At 49.6% G+C, this 15472-nt stretch overlaps 1 protein-coding gene across 2 annotated transcripts in view; it reads right to left on the bottom strand.

The window, feature by feature from the left end:
• Nucleotides 1-839: 839 nt before the first annotated feature.
• Nucleotides 840-15472, bottom strand: part of LOC146869277 (leukotriene B4 receptor 1-like) — a 95511-nt gene continuing 80878 nt past the window's right edge. For both annotated transcript variants that reach the window (XM_085646801.1, XM_085646836.1), the window contains exon 2: nt 840-5143. In XM_085646801.1, coding sequence (XP_085502927.1) covers nt 4036-5118 — 1083 coding nt within the window. In that variant the 5' untranslated portion in view covers nt 5119-5143 and the 3' untranslated portion in view covers nt 840-4035. The remainder of the gene's footprint in view (nt 5144-15472) is intronic.

Below are 15472 nucleotides of genomic sequence, written 5' to 3' on the forward strand. Positions count from 1 at the left end.
GTCTCTCCACCCAGGGGTCCAGCAATAAATCTGCTGTGTGGCAGCCTAGGCAGCCTCTCAGACAAGACGTGGATTGTAGGTTAGGTTTCAGGAGGCATATCTAAGATGCCCTCGGTAGTGCTTTGTACATTAAATCCCACACTGGCATCAGTGCGGGCTTAATGTGCTGAGAAGTTTGATACCAAACTTCTCAGTCTTCAGTGTTGCCATTATGGTGCTGTGGAGTTTGTGTTTGACGAGCTCTCAGCACCATATACTCTTAAATGGCAGCACTGCATTTACAGTGCCCAGGAATGGACCTGGGTACTGTAGGGGCACAGGGCTCATGCTCCTGTGCCCGCACCACTGGCATAGGGCACCCAGCTAGAGGGATGGCTGATGTATGCCAGGGCAGTGTAGGTTGTGGGCATGGCACACAGGGATGTGGGCAATGTCGACTCTTGGTTTTGTCTTGTACCCAGACACTCAGCCTGCAAGGGCAGTGTGTTTGTGTTAGGGTACAGGGCCTCTGATGGCGGCACAATAAGTGCTGCAACCCTTAGAGGCCTTCCCTGGTCACAAGGCCCTGGGTACCTAGGGTACCATTTACCAGGGGCTGACATGTGGCCAGGGTTTGCCAATTTGGGTTTTAGGTTTTAGGGAAGGAACATAGGTCCTGGGCCCCTGATTGGCAGGAGTCCAGGGCACACTCAGTCAAAGTACATTCAGCAATTCAGCAAAAAGTGGGGGCATACCATGCAAGAAAGATGGTACTTTCTCACAGGTGTACCTTCCTGCACATAAACAATCCTAAAATGCCATTCTGTCATTTTCATGTGTGCTGCTTCATGCAGCACACATGAAAAAGTGACAAAGTGACATTTTTTTAAAGGTTTATGTACAGGAAGGGATATCGATCCAGCATATCTGGATTTTCCACGCATCACACCTGTGCGCCAAATCTACATAGATGCTTGGCTTCAGTAAGGAACTGAGGTTGCATGTCCCGAGAAGCGATGCATCACCTCCCCTCGCAGTACGAAATCAACGCATCACCTCCTCTCACAGTAAGGAACTTACACATCACTTCTCCTGGGAGCAAGGAACCGACGTATGACCTTCCCTGTGAACAAGGAACCAATGGATTGCTTGCTTTTTTGGGTCCTCACCTCCCCTGTGCCCGTTTTCGCCTTTGATTTTGAAGCATCCCAAGTACTTTTTACTAAAAGTGACGCAGCCATAGTTTCCTATGGACTGAACTGTTTTGAACCTTTTAAAAGAGATATCTTGATTTCTGTATGTTGGATTTTTGTCATTTTGGTCTTGTTTGGTTTAAATAAAGATCGGTTATTTTTAGGTTTCGCCCATAGGAAAGAGACCTTTAGCAATTGGCACAGCTTTCCCATCAAAAACTTGCTCGCGTTGCATTGCTTCCAATGGCAACGCGTGCACGTCTGGCGATTCACTTGCGGAACGTAGAGAAACTGATGTGCGGCACGAGCGTGAAGATGGCAACACTGCATTATTGATATTAGGGAGAAATTTGAATCTTCGGGATATAGAGCGAAGTCCACACTCAAAAATATTCAATGGCCGTATGGAGACATTGAGAAACGAACTACGTTTGATTCTTTAATATACAGTGATTTACCTGCATTACCATTAGAGATTGGCCTGGTGTAATACATATCATTTACAACAGAAACAGCACGTTGATAAGTGCTTTTGTAAATTGCTTTTTAGACCTGAAGAATTCCCAAGAGGGATGAAACGCGTTGGCGGCAGAGCAATTGTATGGTGATTTTAAGAAAGTAATTGATTCATAATAAAGGACGAACGAAAAACAAACTACAATCAAGTCTTTCATCATGAATAGATATATGTATTATGGGAAGCTGAATGAATGTGATATCTTGCTTTGTTTCCACTATAATAAGCAGTATTATGCAAGTTACAGAATAGAATTACAGTTTTCGGGTGCAGGGTCATTTTGTATCATGGTAAGGTAGCGCAGGGGGTTAAAATGCTGTCTCCAAAGAACGTATCATGCAGATCACAAAGTGCATATCATGTAAATAGGTCAGTGTGCTACTGTTTCTGTAAGAGGGATCCTATTGTTACTTGCAGTTTATAAGTCAAAATCCTAAACAGAACATTGAGCTATTAACTGTCATTAAAGAGCTGCATGCATACTTCACGGTATATATTAGAGCTATATGTTTTTTTTGCCCAGTCTTTCATTATTCTAATCTTGCCAAAAGGATTCATTTGGGTAGAAAACAATTCTTATTATTAAAGAGAACCCCTAACAATTGTGTTACCTTTTAAATTCTGAAATTGTACTTTTCCAGAATAAGGACTCTTAAACTAATTTGCCTACCAGTATCAATGACATGTGACTCCTACACCTTGTAGTCCTGTCTAATGTAACAGTTCCTATACACTGATTTACACACATATGATTGTCTCTGTACAATGTGTGCATGATGTAAAGTGCTCTGACACCTTACACCGGTATAAGTGGTGCTAGAAAACTAAATGAATCTGAGAGTCAGTGGCTATGGAGACTTGAGGGGCACTGTTAAAGGGTGCTAGTTAGGGAATCCATAGCAGAGTTGGTCACTGGGGGGGGCGCCAACATACATTGTCACAGAGGGCTCCACCAGTGTTAAAGCCCGCCCTGAAAACAATTAATGCCAACAAAAGGGCACGCATCTCGTTCTTGAAAAATAATATTGTTATTCTATGTAGTCTTGTGTCTGCTCCGCATGGGTACAAGGTATCAGAGGTTCTTGATTGAGCTGGAGGAATAGGCCTTGGTTTTTACCTTGAGAAAAAAAGGACGAAGGGAATGCGACCAGAACTCGTTCTAGGTTCAGGTTAGGGAGTGCAGGTGTTGTCTCTTAGGGATGGAATCACCTCAATGTCAAAGTGCAATAACGGAGAAGAGAGATGATGTGGCAGTGTTTGCAGAGATGTGGGATCCTAGCTAGGGCCTGGGGTGTGGGCACTATGAGCATACAATGTAGTAATATGATGCCACCCAATCTATCTCTTCCCTTCTCCTAATGTTTGTTTGAAGGAATCATCCTCCTTTTTTTATATAAGCAAGGGGTCCACAGGACAGAAGCATTGGTGTCTGATAAAGCAAAATCAGTCACTCACTCATGATTCCTGTCATCCAAAATCTTATATATGGGTAGTACACATTCACGGATGACTCCGGCCATTAAAAATCTTATGTATAGTCAGCAATGCTCCAGGGTCAGAAGTGAAAGGAAAGCCAACATGTGCGAATCTGTTGGAGAACATCTGCAATTGGACCTGAAGGCCGCAAGAGTTTCCAGTGCAGGACTTGCGTGCATCTGCTCAGGGGACACAATTTGGGTCCCCATTCAAGAAAGTTGCAGGAGTCCATCCTCTGAAAGTCATATCACTGTCCCACTTAGCACTATATGAGACAAATCAATTCTTAGAATTTCCCAGCGTTCAATCTAGGACCGGTGGAGTGTCTGGGATCTACCATTGTTCCAAGACATGTACTGTGAGATAATGTGATTTTTAAGAGAGAACGTCCACTATCGCCAGTATTTTAAGTTAGACAGAGAACACCCACTCCAGAGGAGGGCCATTGTCCGGTACAATGTTTATATGCCACTGTCCCTTGGTGCATGGTATGGCAAGGACAATTTAAAAGGCTTAACATTTCTGTGCAGGATTACGCTATCAATATCTCAGAAGAAACTGCCCTTCCAGTGACAGACCATAGGTATATTCTGGCATTTCCCTTCCACTTTCTTAGGCGATAGTGTCAATTAATGTGTATTTTTCCAGCCACAAATATGTAATCAAGGATTTCCCTGTCATTGCTTTAGGTACCATACTAAGTTAAATCCCTCTTTGAAAAAGGCCTATGAGCTTGAGATTTCCACTTCACTCTTTCTCAGACGTATACTCTGCTATTGACTTTTGCATGTGGGTGAAATTTTTTTGGGTGCTAATTATCCCTGTCTGAGATGAAAATGTTGTGTGATGGTTCCCATTAGTGTTGGCTCTTCAAGCTGGAGGAAGTTTGGTAGATGGGGAGATGTCTAGTATGTTGTCTCTATTAAACTCCTGCACTTCAACTCCCGTGCTGGCATCATTGACAAAGTCCTTTTCCAGGTCCCTTTGGGATTTGGTTCTCCGGTGCAGCTCCCCAACTGTGCCCTCAAGCAACTTGACAATGAAGTTCATACCAAACACCCTGATGAAGTTGCTGGCCACAAAGGCATAAAGCAGTGGGTTAATGCTGAAGCTGATGAAGGCCAGGGTGGTGGCTAAAGCTCGACTTGCCTTCCAGGCATGCTTAAGCTTCTCTGCCATGTTCCCTGTGGCCACTCGGGAGGCCACCTGAATAACATTGACCACATGGTAAGGCAGCCAAAGCAACGTGAAGGTCAACACGATGGCCAGGATTAGTTTTTCAGTACGGACCCGCCGCCGGAACTTTGTGGCCTTCAGTTTCCGTAAGATGAGAGCATAGCTCGTACAAATAATCGCTAGAGGGACTAAAAATCCTACCACAGTCTCTAAGGAGTAGTGGAAGATGGTGTGGCGGCTAGAGGGATGGCAAGGCTCACAGATCAGCATCTTGGTGTTTGCTTCTTCCACTACTTCGCGGTAAGCAAAGGCTGGGATTGACAGCAGCATGGATGCTACCCAAATACCCAGCAGAGCTTTCCTGGCCACATGCTTCTGGCGGATTGACTGCACCGTCCAGGGTCGAGAGATGGCCAACAAGCGATCAAGGCTCATCAAGGTGATGATGAAAATGCTGGCAAACATATTCACACAGGCGAGGTAATAAACAATCTTGCACGTGACCCGGGAGAAAACCCACGTCCTCATGATGAGAAATGTGATGAAGAACGGTGTCAGGCTCAACACAGTGCCATCGGCCACGGCCAGGTTGAGGATAAGAATACAAGTGACAGACTTCTCCTTGCCCCTCATCTTCCCAAGGATGCTCCAGATGATGAAGACATTACCAGGTACTCCAATGAGAGCAGCGAGCAGCAGTACGACAGTGCCTGAGATACTGGAGACAGACGAGGTGACCAAGGTCTCATTATCAAAGCTTTTCACACAGTGGTTCATGACTGTGCCTGGTTGTGTCTTCTTTCTGCAGTAGAAAGGGAGAGAGGATAAGAAGGCATCAGAGAAGCTAAGGCATGAGTTGAAGAAATTCAGAATGTAAGGTTTGAGTGAGAAAAGGGTTCACAGGATAAGCTGAGGAAATGTGCGATCAGAAAGAAGGGAGCCTGCCAGGGAGCGACAGTGCAATAGGATGGTCTTAAAAAACATGAAAGATTATGGTGTGGCAAACACTACTTCAGAGACGGACTAGCATGATTCAGGATCAAGAGGGTGACCCTGTAGGGGAGAGACTGATGAACATGCTGATCAAGAATGAAATCAGGATAAAAAAAAGGGAGATTGCAGGAGACAGACAGTAACAGGGTAAGCTGAATCGAAAGCACACTTCAGATTATGTGATTTTGCATAAAACAAACAGAAAAACATCATAACCTTTGACACTGTCCCATTGGGTCACTAACGTCAATCCCCGATGCACCAACATCAGTTTCAAGCACACTGCTGAAGACACCAAACCTTGCATCAGCCCACAGGTCGATACACCACTCTCTGAAGCAAAAACAACATACCTCAAACCCTTGGTACTGCCAAGAAGTGTCCTCTGATAAAATAGTTCACTGATCATAAGAGCACTGGTGCAAGAAACAGACACACAAAGAGACCTCGTCCCTCTCAAAGCAGCATGCACAACTTGAAAATGTGAAATCACCTAAGACAAATTAGACTTCCATCCTCATACAATCCCAAGACAGCAATCAAACTGTCCATGCCAGCCTGCATGCATATACAGCTAGCTCCTGCCAGTCCACACCGTCTACAGGAATAAAATGCCATCAACAAATACTTCATTGAAACAACATCACCCTCACCAACAATAAAACTGGCAACCAGACATCACCAGGTGATACCAAAGAGGCAAGCATTTAAGCTGTTGACAATAGACAACCTTGTGTATGTAAACTCCCTTAAAGGTATCACGTATAAAGTCATCAAAATCTCTTCTTCCATCATCAGACTTCTCTCATCAAAACCACTAGAACTTGGCATAAATTCACAATATACTTATTCCCCGCTAATTTGTCAATACACTACAAGCGAACCAATAAGCGCTCAAACACTGACCTCCTTATTCTGGAAAAGAAGCCGGAAAGAGCCATAGCAATACAACAAACACATATCAACCAGTATCAAGGCTTCAAACCCAATTGGTTGGGCTCTTTCTTCCTAGCAGCAAGAAATAGAAACTATCCTAGCAATTGTTAAAGCCTCAAAATCGCTAAAAAAGTAAATCTTTTCCACTTCTTACACCAGATCTACCATCAACATTCATTTTGTTTTCGGCAGACAAATAGTTGTTACCTCCTGGCCAGTCATTGTCCAATTGTCCCAGTCCCTACTTCATGAAATTCATAAGGGCACAATATCTACCTATACTACCAAAATGAAAATGAACTGCCCTGTAATGGGAGAAGCAGGAAGGGCTCTCCTGCTGCTAGCAAACCCGGAAGACTCGGACCACGCAAATCTTTGCAATATTAGAAGAAGAAGGTAGAGTCTTTACTTTTACGCAAGGCTGCCAGGAATGTACTGTCAAGGAAAGGGAAAATCATTGAAAAATCTAATAGGAGAAAATCGCTATGTTTCCGGGAGGAGACCGGCAGAGCAGAAGGGCCAATAACCGTAGTCTCTCACAGTGGGACCGCTCATCATGGGAGAGGAGGACATGACATGGAAGGAAAGTCGAATGGTCCAAAATAGAGGAAAAGAAGATCAAGGTGTGGGGAAAGGTAATCAAGGGTGACATCACCGATTCAAGGCTTATGATGAAAGACACTCTGGGCATTTCAGAAACCAGTCAGGGCACTGCCACATTGTGTCTGACAACTCCTAGCTGTACGGCTATAGTCTCTAGGGCAGTATCAGCGCTTCCCTCTTACACCTTTATTGCACATTCTCAGTAGGTTGTTATATTTTTGCAAGTCGGTGAACAGGCTGCTATATTTTTATGATCCTGAAACATAATCCATCTGACATATCAGCAATACTGAAGCGATGTGAGCTGGAGGGGAAGGAGCGCCTCGATGGTGACAAAGCAGCAGTGTCAATATGTTAGGAAGGTCTATGCATCCCTCAGCAAAGGTGATGTTTTATTTTGAATTAAACATCTGAAGTCTAACACCTCGTTAAATAAGATGACCTTGGCAACAGAGAATAATGCTATAAAGCTGTGTGGGGTCATGGCCTCCAAGTGTGCTGGTCCTCGTGTCACAAACCTGTTCAAGGTCTCATCCAGCCATACATCTGTTCTCAATTTAATTCTGTAATAAATCTAAAGAGGAATCTTACAGCTCACTGCGTGTGTGATCACATGGGTTTATATCTAAAATAGTGAAGAAGACCCCTTTCTTGCATGTGGTGATCCGAATCCAATTACACCATACAACCCTTCAAACTAGACCAACCACTGATAAGTAGCTGAATTTCTCAATGGTTTAATATTTAAAATGGAAAAACACACAAACCATACCTACCGACTGCTTTTCTCTGCTGCTACAGATCATTTGCATATATATTATAGGACAAGCTCCTTACTATATTGAAACTAAAGATCTTTCACACGCCCAAATCTAGCTTTCGAAAAAGGGATGTCTGCGGCACTCAATGCAGTCACACTTACACTCCCGGCCACAATCCTGCAAATCTGTCTTTGGGTAATATTGATTCTATTTTGTTCTGGACAGATCATCATGAAATCAGATTTAATGTTGATAGACCAATTTACTGATAGCTGCCAATAAACTCAAATGCGTGGTCGAAAATGTATGTTTACAGTAAAAAAGCTCCATTTATACCTCCCAGTAAGCTACTAGAAGGTTGAAATGCTTCTACTACTGTCTAATTGTGTGTGCATATAGACAGTAGTAATCCCCACAAAATTTGTGGGGAGTGGGTGGATCATGGTGCAGTTTGCTTTGAGAGTTTGTGAACACCTACAAAGTCATGACTTTGTGTGTGTATTTTCAAACTTATCTCCACTGCTTTGGCTGCACTAAATCCTCCTTCCGGAGCGAGAAGGGGGAACTAATGCTGGAATGAAGGGGGATGCAGCCACATCCCGGATTCAGTAGCCATTATTGATCCAGATCGGGGGATCCGTCTAGACCCAGCGCCTCCTGATCCAAGAAACTGAGCATTGGGAACGCATGTGCAGGGCCAGGGAGGCTGCACTGCACCAGGCCCTTGTGGGGGGTGGGGTACACCAAGTCACTGGTGCAGAAGAGAGGGCTGGTAGGGTGATGAGAGAGGGATGATGGATGCTGGATTTGGGTGCCGGAGGACCAGGAACTAGGCACAAGCACACAGGGAGCTGGTGCAGCTCTGAAGTACGGTGGGGCAAGGGACCCACCAGGTTGGTGCTGCCTGGTGGGGGATAGTGCTTTAAGGCCAGTAGGCAAGACTCGAAGACAGGTGGTAATGCCGACAGGGTACATGATGGCACCCGGACGTTGGCCCGGAGAGATGGGGGGTCTGCGGCGGCCCTCCCTATGCCGAGGGTTCTTGCTACCAAAACTCATCAAGAGCTGGTGAAGAAGAGTGGAATTGTGGTGTGCGAGGCGGTGTGTGATGACGGTGCCGGTGAGGATGAACTCGAGCTGGACTTTGTCGATGGCAGCAATGAGTAGGAAGAAGGTAAGCGGCATCATGATGAGGGTATTGCAATGCAAGAAGCAAGGCCAAGAGGGACAGAGGAGGCAACAGGGAGCCTGGTTGGTGTTTTTCAGTAGCCAGGTGCGGACAAGGGAAGCACCTTGGACAAGGCAACGCAGAGGAGCAGCAAATGTAGCAGTGACAAGAGGGAGTTTGGCGCCTTGCCATGTTTATGTGTGTTTATGTTTATGGATTTGTAAAACGCACAGCTGCCCAAGGGCTTCGCAGTGCTGCGGAGAGGTGATGTGTGAGGAGATTAATAGATCATCAGGAGAAAAGCCACGTTTTAAGTAAAAATAAAAATAACTTACCTCATATCTTAGCAGTCTCATTTCTTTGGGCAGGGAGTTCTACAACCTTGGGACCAGGGGCGAAAAAGATCTACCTCCCCATGTGGATCTTTTTATCCTTGTCGTCTTCGTGAGCAGGTGTGAAGATGATCTCAGAGACCTTTTGGGCATGTATGGGGTGATGAGTGTTCTAAGCAGGGCTGGTCCCTTGCAGTTCATGGTTTTGTGGGCCAGACATAAAGATTTTAATTTAATCCTGGCTTGGATCGGCATCCATTGATGCAGTTTCAGTGAGGCTTTCGCTAATTCTTGCCTGGGTATGCCTCGGAGTATCCTGGCTGCTGCATTTTGAACCACCTGTAGTCTGTTCACCACGTATTCAGGTAACGCAGATTGGTGGGCAGTTTGGAGCACCAGGGAGCCCAGGTTTGGGAGTAAGTCATGCAAGTCAGTGGGTGTTGGGGATGGGGTTATCGATGAAAAGGGGTTACAGGCTAAGGACACCTCAAAGGTTGGAGAGTGGCACCCAAGTGGACTGACAGTGGCAAGGCCATTGATGGGAAAGGGACACAGACAGACGAAGCAGAGGGGATAATGCTGTGGGTGGGGAGGAAGTGACCAAGGAGGACAAATATAAGAAGTGTTTGTCATACATGGGTTTGGCAATGCGCCAGGGGTCCCACCTTTACGATAAGACAAGAAACAGGATCTGGAAATACTAATACGTAGATGTATTCAAACTCTCACACAGGGACATTCAGACAAAGGAGGGGTCTAAGGAAGTGGAGTGGGAGTTGCTGAGCAGGCCCAGAGTGCCGATAAAGTTGGAAAACTGGACCTCAGCATTTTTTATATATGCCAGTATTTATTGTGAGAGACATATGGACAGGGCAAATGCCTGTTCCAGTATATGAGCTTCATCAGGAGTACACAGAAGCATTTCAAGGGGTATGCATGGCTAAACTATGATGAGTAATTCTGGGCAAGTGTGAGTCTTAATCCCGATAAACCATGGGGGAGGTGGATTTGGGACTGTGGATGGGGTGGATGCCTTCTACCCAATCCACTGCCTCTACACACACTGCGAGCGGTCTGCTTATCACCTATAGGCCTTTTCAGCCCCGTCCTGCTCCCCAAGAAGCAGGTTATATTGGGGCAGGTGGGTAGATATTTTGAGGTGTGCCAAAGAAGTGCCTTTGGTGGTGGCAGTGAAGTTAGAAAAAGAAGATTTAGAAGGGGGGAAAGTGGGCCCATTTGTGAAGTGGCCCTTGCTTGATTTGATCATCTCTCCACTGGGTGTGGTGCCTAAGAAAGGGGCGTGGGAATTCAGACTGATTCATCACTTGTCCTGGCCAGAGGGTGCTCCAGTAAATGATTTAATTGCGGAGGACAGGGTGTTCTATGCATCAGTCGAGGATGTCATTCGTCTGGTAATACAGTGTGGTCAGTGTGCCAAATTAGCGAAATATTACATCAAATTGACCTTCCGACTCTTGGCGATTCGCCCTGCTGATTTCTCCTTGTTGGGCATGCAATTTGGAGGCACCATTTACATAGACAGGGTGTTGCTGATGGGCTGTGCCATTTCCTGTGCGTTATTTGAGGCCTTCCATACTTTCTTGCAACGGCTCTTCACTAAGTCAAGCAGGCATCGGGAAGTGTCTCACTACCTTGATGATATCTGTTTGTTGGCAGGGAGGCCTCTGGGGACTGTCTTTGGGCGCTCGTGCATTTTGAGTCAATGTTCCAGGTTTTTGGGTGCGCTTGCCACTGGAGAAGACGAAGGGCCGTAGCAAAGGTTTTGACATTCTTGGGTATTGAACTGGACACTGTGCAGCTGGTGGCTCGCTTGCCGCAGACAAAGGTGCAAGAGATTCAAGATTTCCTGTTAGAAGTGATTGGTGCAAGGCCAATCGAGCTGTGGGCAGTGAAGAAGTTGTTGAGGTGTTTAAATTTCACTTGCAGGGTGGTAAGGGCTGGTCAGACTTTTTAATGGAGAGTACGGCTATGTTGGGGGTGGTGTTGCCTCATCACAGGGTATGGATCTCATTGGCTGTCAGGCCAGGGTGGACCTTTGCATATGGAATATCTTCTTGGAAGGCTTCCATGTGTTTTTTGGAGCAGAAAAGAGAGAGAGAGAAGCAAGGGCTCCTGCCTGGTGTCCGCCTGTGGAGGTTGTGGAGGTGTGGAGCTGGCCCCGTGGGGCCGATTTGCGCCGAGGAACAGGCGGTGAGTGCAGTAGTGGGGAGACATCAGCGGGGCTACCGGAGCTGTTGTGGGGGCCAGGAGCGGTGGAGACACCCCCCCATCAGGCCGGGTGTCGACGGTCGGGGGCCGGCTCCCCTCCTTTCCTCCCCCCGCCTGCGTCGCTGGCTCTGGATCTGGTCTTCCACAGCCGGCTGAGGACATTTGGATGGTGCGGAGCAGCCTTTGCAGATCGGGCCGCGGCCCGGCGGTCAAGGGGTGTGTGGCTTCCCTTCCCCCCCTATCGGGACCCCCGGGGGGGAGGTCCGAACTGAACTGGAGCCCATGGTCTTGGGCTGAACACAGGCCGTGGTGGCGAGGGGCCCACCGGGAGGGGTCAGTAGCGTGGGTGAGCGCCTTCTCTTGTGTACTGGAAGCCTTTCAAGTGCAGGACTGTTGATACGGGGTGTTCGGGCCCCGGGTCCTCGATTTGAGCTGTGAGGCCTAGCCTTGGCTGTGGTGTACGGCGGATGGTGGCGTACCTCCATGGATATCGGCGGGCGACGGATCGGTGAGGGACTCCAGGGGATAACCGGCTGCTGTATCGGGCAGCACGCTGGGAAATGACCTGCGGGCTTGGGGCGACTGGCCTTCTGGCTAAGCGGGAGGCCCTAACCGTGTCTCCTCCCTCCTGCCTTTCGCCTCCCCGGCCCTCGTGGAAGCACTGGAGGTGCCTACGCTGCTCATCCACTGGTCTCGATGTCCCCATTGCCCGAGGCGCCACCACTATGGGTAAAGACAAGGCATCCAAGCCGACGCCCGCAGCCACCCAAACCAGGATGGACCAATTCACAACCTCCGAGAGGGGGGCGGGCCCCACCGTGGAGGTGGCTCCGGCCCCTACCACGGACCTTGCTGCCATCCTGCAGGCCATCAATTTGTCCCGCTCCTCCCTGGAGGGTATGGTGGGGGAGGTCAGGGTCGATGTTGCCCTTCTCCGGCAGGACTTGCGTAATGCCACCACCCGCATCTCTGAAGCCGAATCGAGAATTTCAACCGCTGAGGATGATATCCGCCAGCTGCAGGACCAGGTACGAGAACTGACCACCCATTCTAAAGAACTGCATCGCCGGGTCGAGGATGCAGAAAATCGAGCCCGATGTAGCAACCTCCGCCTGGTGGGATTCCCGGAGGGGGCGGAATCGGGCCGTGCTGATGACTTTTTGGAGCGCTGGTTTAAATCCTGGATGCCGGCGGACAGCCTGTCTGCCTCGTTCGTGGTGGAGAGGGCCCATCGTTCCTTGGCTCCCAGGCCTCCGGGAGCGCCCCCCCGTCCCTTCATCCTGAAGATCCTTAATTTCCGGGACAGAGACGCGATTCTACGCGAGGCCAGGCGCACAGAGACTCTCAAGTATCAAAATCACACTATAATGATTTTCCCGGACTACACCCGTGAGGTCCAGGAGCTACGGCGATCCTATACTGAGGTGAAGCAGAAGATGCGATCCCTGGGCCTCCAATACCAGCTTCAGTTCCCGGCCTGCCTTCGAGTCATCTTTCAGCATAAGGCAATATTTTTTGACACACCACGGGCGGCCTGGACCTGGCTAACGGAGGAACGTCCCTTACATTGCTCTGGACAAGGATCACCACCGGGCGGACGAGGGGGGCGGGAGATGCCCCGGTCGTCACGAACCCGTCAACGGCGACGCACGCTGCCCCGGAGGCGCGCAGAGGAAGAGGTGGTCGTCACGTGCTCCATGGGGCGGCCGCGCCGGACGTCTGGGGCCTCTTCTGCCTCCTCAGCTGCACCTCCAGGTCCCACGGCTGCCGGGCGGCAGGCCGTGTCACCCCGGCAGGCGGGTTCCGCAGCCCGGCCTGTTGTACAAATGGACAACTCGTACCTTTCCCGCAGCCCTATCATTTGACTTCCTTCTTCTGTCTGTGTTTTTGTCGGGGGGGGGATTGGGATTTGCATACCAAGCTGAGGTTCCTCGAAACCGGGCCGCAGTGCTCCGCTGTACTCGTTGCTCTCGGCCAGGGCAGGTGAATCAGGCTTGTTCTGATCTATTAAGGGGTCCACTGGTGCTCAGGCCCAAGCGGTCTAGCTTGGTTGTTGTTACACTTCGTTAGGGCGACAGATGCTTCTGTTTTCGAAGTATAGGGTGGGGGGTAGGGGTTTGGGGTTGGTTTGGGGTTGTTTCTTCCTCCTAGGGAGGGTTTTGTTGGTGGAGAGTAAACTCCTCTCTGTTGTTGTTCCAAGGCATCATGTAACCTTTGACCTGATCTCCTGTCCGATTTCCTGATGTCCCTCCTTTCGGGGAGCTCGCGCGCCCGTGCCCCCCTCGGCCCCTGCCTCTGACTGTACCCATGGCTGACACACCCATTTCTAAGGTCACCATGCGCGTATTGTCCTGGAATGTAAATGGTCTTTTGGACCGTTTTAAACGCATGGCGGTCCTTAAATATGCACAACGTGCTATCCTGCTTAGACGGTCCTTTCCCTTTGTACTGGCTCAGGTGCATCTAGACTCCCACGGAATGGCTGTCATGGTTTGTGGCACTCTCGAGGGGCGACCACTCACCTTGCTGTCCCTCTATGCGGCACAGTCCCTATTGCAGGCTGCCCTTTCCTACACCACAGATCTACTTCCAACACTTCCGGCGGGCTCGCTCGTTCTAGGAGGAGATTTTAATGCTGTTTATACGCCCGATCTGGACTCGACAGGTCCGATCTCCCTTGCCAGAGCCGCTCGCACGAAGCAGCTGTCGAATTGGGCCGAAACCCAGGGCCTGTGCGACGTCTGGAGGGTTTGGCACCCACATGCTCGCCAATATACCCACACCTCGGCGGCGCACCACTCTCACGCCCCGATCGACCTAATCTTCGTCCTGTCTACCGAATGTGCAGGGGTTCAGGATGCCCGCATTCTCCCAAGGGGCCTGTCGGACCACTCACCAGTGCTCCTCGCTCTTGGCCCACCTCCCTTTTCTGCCCGCCCGATGTGGCGTCTCAACGCTTGATTCCTTCAAGGCAAAGTTTTTCGGAACATGGTGGGAGGTGAGATTGCTAATTATTACCTTCACAATGTGGGCTCCGTGTCCTCCTCGGCCATCCTCTGGGAGGCCGGCAAGGTGACTATTAGGGGGACTGCAAAGGGGCATGTGCAACAGCAGCGTCGTAGACAAATCCAGCAGCTCACGGCTTGCGAAGCACAGGCCTTGGAGCTTGAGCGGGACCAGGAGGTTTTGAGGGATGCCACGCGGGCGCGCAGACTGGCCTTTCTGCGGGAGGAGATACGCATGCACTCTCTGGAGGCGGCGAAGACTCTTTGGCGCTCCTCGGTGGCCCGGGTGTACGGATGGGGGGATAAAAATGGTACGCTTCTCCATCGGCTGGCTACCTACCCTCGGGCAGGCCGGATCATTCCTGCCATCAGGGACTCCAAAGGCGAGACCCACACGGTCTCCGTGGCAATGGCTCAGACCTTTGCAGATTACTACTCCCAACTATACCGGGCTCGGGCGCCGGAGATCTCCCTTGCGGAGCTGCTGGGGCCGAGCGGGCGGTCCTCGGGCGGTTGGGACTGGAGGCGTGTGAGACCCTTGACTTGCCCATCACGCTGCAAGAAATTGATGAGGCGATCAGCCACCTGGCTTCCGGGAAGACCCCGGGACCAGACGGTTTCCCACAGGAATACTATGCTCACTATCGCGAGACCCTGGTCCGAGGCTTCTGGATCTCTTTGCAGAGGTGGTGGAGAAGGGTTTGTTCCCGCAGGAAACAGACACCGCCACTATAGTCATCCTTCCCAAGACACAACCCCCATCACAGTCTTGCTCGGAGTAGCGGCCGATATCCCTCATTAATACCGAGCTTAAGATATACGCCACTGTCCTCGCGCAGCGGTTGCGCCCGCTTCTTGTCTCACTGGTCCACCAGGACCAATGTGGATTTATGCCAAACCGAGGGACCAGACACTGCCTGCGGCGCTTGCATATCGCCCTGGCCCACCGGGAGCGCCTTTCTCCCTATCTGGCCCTTCTGCTGGTTGCCTTTGACTCAGTGGGGTGGGACTATCTTGGAGACACCATGGAACGAATGGGTTTTGGCCCCCAGTTTCGTGCCATGGTCCGTGTCCTGTACGAGGACCCACGAGCCCGAGTGTTGG

Source organism: Triturus cristatus, chromosome 1_1 (assembly GCF_964204655.1).
Source record: "Triturus cristatus chromosome 1_1, aTriCri1.1, whole genome shotgun sequence".
Classification (NCBI taxonomy): domain Eukaryota; kingdom Metazoa; phylum Chordata; class Amphibia; order Caudata; family Salamandridae; genus Triturus; species Triturus cristatus.